At 65.2% G+C, this 8,387-nt stretch overlaps 1 protein-coding gene across 2 annotated transcripts; it reads right to left on the reverse strand.

The window, feature by feature from the left end:
- Positions 1-61: 61 nt before the first annotated feature.
- Positions 62-7,476, reverse strand: TM6SF2 (transmembrane 6 superfamily member 2). 2 transcript variants are annotated; one of them, XM_026064757.1, is made up of 10 exons: positions 7,120-7,476; positions 4,233-4,333; positions 3,994-4,091; positions 3,592-3,695; positions 3,197-3,279; positions 2,748-2,872; positions 2,482-2,583; positions 2,256-2,348; positions 1,821-1,940; positions 62-1,270 (listed from the first exon to the last, which is right to left on the reverse strand). In XM_026064757.1, exons 1-10 carry the CDS (start codon positions 7,209-7,211, stop codon positions 1,064-1,066), a joined length of 1,125 nt encoding a protein of 374 aa, XP_025920542.1. In that variant the 5' UTR covers positions 7,212-7,476; the 3' UTR covers positions 62-1,063. The 2 variants fall into 2 exon arrangements, with proteins under 2 accessions (XP_025920542.1, XP_025920541.1); XM_026064756.1 differs by having other exon boundaries at positions 4,233-4,336; positions 7,120-7,475.
- Positions 7,477-8,387: the final 911 nt, after the last annotated feature.

The raw sequence follows: 8,387 nt of genomic DNA on the forward strand, positions 1-8,387 counted from the left end.
GCACCGCCCCCCGAAAGGATGCTCGGGGGGGGGGGGAGGGTGCACGGGGGACCGGCCCCCCTGCACGGCCGGGACGCGTGCGTGCACCCACGGAGACACCACCATGGTGCACGCACACATATGCGCACGCACACGCGTGTGCACCCTCAACACGCGCTTGCACCCCTGTGCACACGCTTGCACCCCTATGCACACGCTTGCACCCCTATGCATGTGCTTGCACCCCTATGCACGTGCTTGCACCCCTGTGCATGCGCTTGCACCCCTATGCATGCACTTGCAGCCCTGTGCAGCGGGGACGATGCTTCCCCAGCGCCGAGCGGCAGCGCCAAGGGCACGGCAAGGGCAGCGCGCAGGCAGCGGGGGCCCCGCTCGCGCGGGGAAGGGCAGGAGGGGGCAAAGTCCTTGGCCGGCCGGTCCCGGGGCAGCAGAGCGCGGCCAGCTCCTCCCTGCCCACCGGCGCAGGTAGCCGCCGGTCGGCTGCAGCCCGGCCCCCTGCCCGGTTCGCGCGGAGGGTGGCAGTGGGCAGCGGGCAGGGCCCGGGCGAATGACGTGGGGAGACGACGCGGYGTTTCGGCCGCTGTCACAGTGCGAGGTCCCCAGCAGGAGTCCAGACACGCAGGGGTTAAAAAGCCATACCTGAAGTCATTTATTTTGTAAACAGTGGTTTCCTGGAGGTCCCTGGTCCTCGTGTCMGTCCGGCGGGATGGTGTCCTCCGGAGAGGACCCGGGTCCCGCAGCGCCTCCATCCTGCCCCCCCAGCGTGAGCCCCTCCRGGCCGGTCCCGAGCCGGGCACCAGCGGAGGCCTGGGGTGCACGGAGCCCCGGGACCGAGGCCAAGGCCGCGCAGCGCCCCGGGACCCCCCCAGCAGCGCCCGGGGGTGTTAGGAGGCAACGGGGGGACTGGAGCAGGGGGGAACACGCGGTCCCCAAGGATGCCTGGGCAGGGTCTGCCGGCCGGGACACCCTCCCTCCTTTCCGCGGGACATCCCGGCTCAGCCCAGCCCTGCGGCAGGGAGAGGGGCGACGGGGGCAGCAGCGTGGGCATCGGGGGCAGGACTCGTCACTGCCGCTTTTTGCCCTTGTCCAGGCTCGCGGGAGCGGCGGGCAGGAAGAACGCGGGGCGGCGGAGGCAGCGGTAGGCCAGGAGCTGCGGCCCCAGCGCRTAGAGCACGTTGGTGAGGAGGAAGCTCCACCAGGCATCTTCGGGGGTCTGGTAYGGGAAGGGGGTGCGGGCGTGCAGCGAGGAGCCCAGGTGGGAGAACTGYGCCTGCAGAGCACAGGGCAGCTCGTGACACGGGTGGCCGAGGGCAAGGACAGCCCGGCCGGGCTCGGCAGGGCACTTCTGCATCTCCCAGCCTTGCCCGCCTGCCCCACGGACCCTGCGCATCCTATCTATAGATCTATAGCGGGCCACTCGCTCCAGTCTATTTCTGTCAAACTAATCCCCGGCTCCATTAAGATCCACTGAGGAAAAAGTAATTATCGGGCTCTGGCAGTTGGCATGGAAACCGCTCCGCACACCTGCAGGTGYGGGGCTGGGGAGCGGAGGGCCGACCCGCACCCCCGGGCCCCGTCTGGCCGGTGCGCTGCCCCAGCACCTCGGGCGCGAAACCCAGCGCAGGGCTGGAGGCGCGTGGGGTCCCTCCATCCCTCCCTCCATCCCTCCCTCCATCCCTCCTTCCATCCTTCCCTCCATCCCTCCCTCCATCCCTCCCTCCATCCCTCCCTCCCTCGCATGCAGTCGCCCCACGGCGCGGCCGGGGCGGGTGCGGACACGGGACGCAGCCTGCGGCGCATCCCTCCCCGCCACCCCTTACCTGGGCCACGGCTCCGGCAAACACCAGGCTCCAGTCCGGCATCCAGGCGCAGCCGGGCCGCACCAGCCCGTAAACGCAGAGGCAGAAGAAGGGGAGGACGTAGAACAAGTAGACCAGCATCTGGGGGCGCAGGCAGAGGCGTCGCACTGGTCCCCGGCAAGGGCAGGGGGGCGAAGGAGCGAGGGGGCAGCCAGGGAAGGAGCCGGCTCAGACCCGGCACCCGGAGGCGCTGCCCAGGACGGGTCCCAGCATCGCCCGCCACCAGCCCGGCACCCTGGGGACGAACACCCCGAGCCTGCAGCAGGGCGCCCGGGGATGCTCCCAGCGGCTCCCTCGCACAGCTGCCTGCAGCTGGGCTCGGCCGCCGCGGGGCTCGGCGGGGAGACCCTTCCCCTCCGCCGGGGGGGCGGCCCAGGCGCCGGCGTCCGCGCTCACCTGCGCTTTGGGGTAGGCGACGGGGTCGCGCAGGTATGGCTCGTGCTGGTAGATGTACTCGAAGCAGGAATCGGCAGGGCAGTCCAAAACCACCTGGGGACACGGAGGTGGGACAGATGCACCCTCCCAAGCCCCGAGCACCCACCCCAGATCCCAGGACCCCACCGTTGCCTGAGCATCCCGGCAGCGTCTCCAGGGACCCCCCGCGCCGGGTCCCAGCACTCACCAGCCCTCTGAAGAAGGTGAACGCCGCAGCTAGGATCAAGAACAGGACCAGGCCCAAGTCCTGGGGCCGCTGATGCAGACCCTTGTGTTGCTCCTCGGCGATCTGGGAGGCGGAAAAGGCCACGTTTGCCGCTGCTTTCCCCGKGGCCGACGCTGCCAGGCCCAGCCCCGCGAAGGGCGTTGCTGAAGCTCCCCCGGTTGCTCCTCGCGGAGGCACCAGCTCAGCTCCTGCCCCAGCCGAGGCGCCCAGCCCACGGCTTTGCTCACCTTATCAGCAGTGAGGCACGGCAGGGCCTTGGGCTGCTGGAAGAGCCTCAGCCCAGCCCAGATGAGGATGAGGACATAGGGCATGTTGAGCAGGAAGGCCGGGCTGATATCGGAGCTGTACTTCCCTGGGGAAGAGGAGCGCAGCGTTAGGTACCRCAGAGCAGCGAGCGCCCGGGACCTGCTGCTTGCCCCAAAGGCAGCGCGTTGCCAGCGCTGCATCCGCTCCCCGCGCAGGGCCCGAGCGGAGACACGCTTGGCCTCATGCCTCCCTCTGCCCATGGGAGCGATTAACTGGGAAAGAAATGGTCGCTCAGGGAGCGCCTCCGGGCAGGCTGGGGCACGCGGGCAGACTGGAAGGATCGGCACAGGCCGGAGGTCCCCTTCGAGGGCGGCCGATGGAGCAGAGCCCCCCAGGCGCGCTGGCAGCAGCTCCCCTCGCAGCCCCGTACCTATCAGGTTCCCAAGCAGGAAGACGACGATGCTCATCATCAGAGAGCCCAGCCAGAAGAGACCCAGGTTCCTGTAGCTCTTTCTGCGGAGACAGCGGAGATCAGACGCCTGCAAGGCTCGGAGCTTCCCTTCCCCTCCAAGCTCCCCTTGCGCTGCCTTCTCAGGACCCCCTCCTGCCCACCCTGCTCCAAACACCTGCTCCGTGGAGATGCTGCAGCCCTGGACACGCTGGGACGGGGCAGCCCCGCGTCGCCGTGAGGTCTCCCAAGAGCTCGCTCTCGCAGGAGGCTCCCGTGGCTTTTAGCCCCAGCTTTGAACACTGGGAACGAGGCAGCCGGAGCTCCCCAGCCTTAGCACAGACCATGCCGGGCCAGCTGCGCCTCGCCACCCTCACCTTTGGCTCATGGCTGTGATCATGGCGAGGTAGAGAGCGTAGTGGACGATGCCGTCCCAGTAACAGATCATGATGCCGTGGGCCGTGCGCAGGTACGGCTCGCCCTGCCCGTCAGAAAGACACCAAATCATAGAGCTGCTGGRGGAGGGGGGGGGTCACACACCTTCCCCACAGCCACCCCGTCCCCCGCCGGGGATGGAGGGATGGAGCCGCTCTGCTGCTCGCTCCCGCGGGAGCCGTGACCGCTCCGTTCGGCTGCTCTGCACCCGCTTCCCCCTGCCAGGGCACCAGCGGCTCCAAGGACTTCAGGAGCAGAAGCTGCATCTGCGCTTGACGGGGTTGCGCAGAGCTGCTCGCTGCAAGGCTGCGGCGTGYGGGATCCCGAGGTCGGGAAGACCGTACCTCCCTCACGTAGATCTCCACGAAGCCGGAAATGTAGCCATCCTCCTCCAGCGAGATGATCAGGTCGACGACGGAGGTGAAGGAGAACACCGCAAACACTGCGGGCCGAGAGCACCGGGCACCAGCTCAGCCCTGAGCCGGGTCCGATGTCCCCAGCGGGGAAATGCCCGGAAATCCCCGACCTCCGCTCCCAGGGCCGACGGGAGACGGAGCAGCCAGGGATCCCACGGAGGACTCACCGCAGAAAAGGGGGTCCTGGAAGTGGCTCCCTCCGCTTACGAAGCCGACGACGAAGAGGCCCGCAAGCACCAGCGCCCCTGTCAGCATCAGCGCCCCTGGGCTGCTGCAGAGGAGGCAGGACAGGTTCAAGCCCCCCGGCGAGGGGATAAAGCCCCCCGCGCACGCGTGGGCCCCGTTTCCCCTGCTCCGGGGAGGAACGGGCTCGCCCCGGCCCCTGACGGTTTGGACAGGCCTCCAGGGTCGCTCTGAGCCGAGCAGCCCGTGGGAAGCYGCAGGCGAGCGGGAGCAGAGCGGAAGCACCCGGGAAGGAGCCGCTTTGCAGCGTCTCCCGCGCGAGACCAAGGGAGAAGTCCCGCATCCGGCTCTCCCGGAGCGCCGGGCCGTTGCGGCAGCGGGCAAAACGCCAAGGCGCTAATCCAGGCAGGCGCTGCAAGCTGGGGTTTCATCCGAAAGGTATTTTTAGTCGGAATCATTAAGATTTTCATCTCCCTTCTGAGGAGCAGAGCTGCCAACCCCACTTGAATACAGACGGCTATTAACTGATGCACTATTATAAGAGACCATGTAAACTGATTACAAAGCGAATCTATAATGAAGAGAGAGATATTGCAGATTCGTCCTAAGAGTGTGAATAAGTTGCGGGGAAATCTATCCTGAGCTGGCTTCTTCTCTTCCAAGAAGCAATTGCATTAGTTGTAACAGCTGCAGGTCTGGTCTAGCTCATACTTCTGCTTCTCAGCCTATAAAGCTGAAAACATTACGGTATTTTTCACTCAAGCCTTTAACCCTGTTACCGGAAAAAAAAAAAGTTACAGTCATGGCTAACTCTGTAAAGACACTGGTGTTAATAGCTTATCCTGGAGAAATACCTTATTATCAGCCCGAAACGTCCTCTGCGCACCACAGACTAACGCGTAGACACAGAGGAGAGATGCTGAGTGTCCTTTTTGCCCCAGAATTACGAGTCTGAGAACAGCTCGTGCCTCACTTCAGAGGGCTGCAAAAACACCAGCCTTGCGCTTGCCTTGCGCGCTGGGGTTGCTTTTCCGGGACCAGGCGGAGTCGCCCGTGCCGGGGCCGCGCAGGACCCGGCACAGCGGGGCAGGACGGGGCGCCGGGCGCTCCGGGGTCACACCGGCGCTGAACGAGGCCGAGACCGGTCCTCACCCCCCGGCAGCTCACACTGAGCACTCAAATACAAAAAGGATATTATAAAAAAATAAGAATCAATCACATTCTGAACTGCCACAGTAAAAGTGCGTTATTACTACTGCATAATTAATTACTACATGACTAATTACTCCCAGAGAATGATTAATTCAAAATTCAAATACAGAGCTTGCTGTTGAGAGGCTGAACGCAACCCAGGGCTCCTCRGGTCACCACGAGACACGACCGCGCGTGTGAGAGGGTTTGAAATACCCCGGGGCGCACGAGCAGGCCGCGGGGGCGCGCGGGAAAGGTGGAACCCGCACCAGCGATGTGGGTCCGCATCCCTTCCCCACCCGCCTGCAGCGCGCGGGGAGGAGAACAGCGCTGKTAGGGGCTTCGATTCGGGTGACATGTTACGGATGATTTTCATCCGGTACCGGGCCGAGCGGGAGGGCTCTGGATTTCATATATAAAGGTGCAGCGGCGGCCGGGCTGGAAGGGTGCCGCGGCCGCGCAGGGACGGGGGAAGGCGAGGGACGGTCTGAGCAAAACGGACTGAAAGGAAAGGACTGGACGGGAAAACGGGAATGAAAATCAGGAGTTCTTTAAGTAAAGTTAATCGGGCAGTCAAAAAAGCGCTGACTCTACAATCAAGACAGAGGAGAAGTTTGGGTAAAATACCTTCCCGCTTCAGTGGTAAAGCAAAGGCAGAAATTAGCTATAAAAAGAAATGTGTAACAAATGGGAAAAAAAGCGGATAAAGGGTGCCTGGCAGAAATTAAAGGATGGAGGGAACAGAAGGGATGCCGAAAGAACATAAGGGAAAAACCCATAGCTGGCGGGTTCTGGAGAGCGACGCTAAGACGACGACAAGAGCAACCAAACAACGCGTGCTTTTACACATACGAGAAATAAAAGTAGTAATTCGGGGTGGTGCCACGGCCCCGGTGAGAAAGCTGACTGCAGCCGCGTCCGTCTAACGCGCGCGAACACTAGCGATGCGGCCAGCTGGGTGCCAGATTCCCGCTGGCTGCCGAGGAGGCTGCACGAGGGCACRGCGGACGGCTCCGATACGGCTGGCGTCGGGGCAGCGTCGGGGTTTTACACAGCGGGAAAACCGAAAGCGGCACGTGGCGAGGACGGGAGGCCACGGCCGAGGGGCGGAGGGCTCGGCGCCGGGCACGCTCACGCACGCCGGCGGCCAAGCTCCCGGCGGGATCGAGGGAAAGCCGGGAGCCGGGTCCTGGCTCAGCGCCCTGGGGAGGCGCAGCTGCGTCCGGAGGGGACAGTGCCGGGGGGTCTCTCTCTCTTCGCCCCGGGAGCCGTGCTGGTGCCAGCTGGCTGGAAGGATGCTCATAAAGCAGGGAGGTGCTGAGCGCCTCAATCCCTGGAAGATTTGGGCTGCCAGCGAGCCCCCGTCAGCTCCGTGCTGCGCAGCAACGAGCCCAAGCAACCCCGGTGAGCGTTTTCCTGCTGATAACAGGATTTAAAAGTCGCAAGCGCAGCCACGAACCACGTCTGCGTTGTTCCGGCTCGGAGCTGCCCTTCTGCCGGCTCGACCGGGGCAGGTGCCCCCCGGGCGGCCCCGCTCGCAGCGCCGCACCGCGCCGGACCCCTTCCCTCGGCCCCAGGTGCCCCCGCCGGGACCCGCCGCCCTGCCCGGACCCAACCGCTCCCCGCGGCACCGGGCCGGGCTCCRCGTCCCGTCCCGTCCCGTCCCATTCCCGCACTCACTCCGCCAGGGCGGCCGCGCTGTTCACACCGAAGGCCACGGGGAAGGCGAGCAGGGAGAGGGCGAGCGCGCCCGGCACGGCCGGGAGCCGCATGCCCGGAGCTGCCGCCACCGCCACCGCTGCTGTTCCGGAGCCGTCGCCGGAGCCCGCGGACTTCGGCCCCGAGCAGGAGCAAACAGGCAGCGCCTTAAAGCGCCGGAGCCGCCCCGGTCCCCGGCGCCGCGGGGGCTGAAGCCAGGGGGTCCCGCAGCCCCCCGGGGAGGGATGGGGAGAGGAGGCTGCCCCCGGGGGCTCCCCCCCTGCGGCCGTGCCGGTTACGTACAGAAACACACATCGCACAACAGCTCCGCTGCACGGGACCGAGCCACTTAATGCACTCGAGAGCCGCCTGGAGAAACAGCGGTAGCTGCTATGGGGGAAAGAATAAAACCAGCGCAGAAGAGGCTCTGATTGCTTGGGGCCTGCTTCCCCCCCTCCCAACTCGTTGTGGAAACTGTAAGTGCTTAAAAGAGCCAAGAGGACACGGCTCTTCAGATCCGCGAGAGGAAAAGGGAAGGGGAAGAGCCGATGAAAGGCAGCACTTGAGCCGTGCCTTTAATAATGAATTGCACTGAGCAGAAAGCAGGAGTTTCAAGGTCTCCGAGTCCAGCGGGGAGCCCAGCGTTAACCCGACCTCCTCCGCTTCGACTCTTCTCCGACGGGAGCGTTCACCCCCCGCYGGCCCAGGGAGAGACCCGGCTCGGCGGCAAACCCCGGGGACACGCGCTCCAAACTTCTCCGGCAACGAAGTCGCGCGCAGCAGACGCAGGCTGCTGCCGCCCAACCTTTCACCTTCCTCGCGAAGCCTTCGCAAGAGAGCCACCGTGTCACTCTTTTGCCCTGTTGCTTCAGAGTCCGCGGACGGGATCAGCAGCCCCGCACTTTGCCCTGGGCTAGTTCACCGTTCCTTCGTGTGGGAGTAACTCTGAACGCACGCCGTCTGCCTCATCAGCACCAAGATCCCGAGCAGGCGACGCTGATGCCCGCTAACGACCCTGGAGGTATCGCATCTGCCTCCGCGCGGCCCGGGAAGGCGGCTCGTGCCACRGCCCGGACCGTGCCGGCAGCTCCTCCGCCGCTTGGGCGATGCTCCTGCAGCCCCCAAAGAAGGGAGYGTGTTGGGGACCGAGGGCGTTCGATGCCCGGGGCTCGGTAACAGACCTGACAACACGGCCGTGGCTGAGAAACCACCGGCCRGCGCGAAACGCAGCACGAAACCCGTGTGAGCAA

The sequence above is a fragment of the Apteryx rowi genome, unplaced genomic scaffold (genome assembly GCF_003343035.1).
Source record: "Apteryx rowi isolate R43461 unplaced genomic scaffold, aptRow1 scaffold_220, whole genome shotgun sequence".
NCBI lineage: Eukaryota > Metazoa > Chordata > Aves > Apterygiformes > Apterygidae > Apteryx > Apteryx rowi.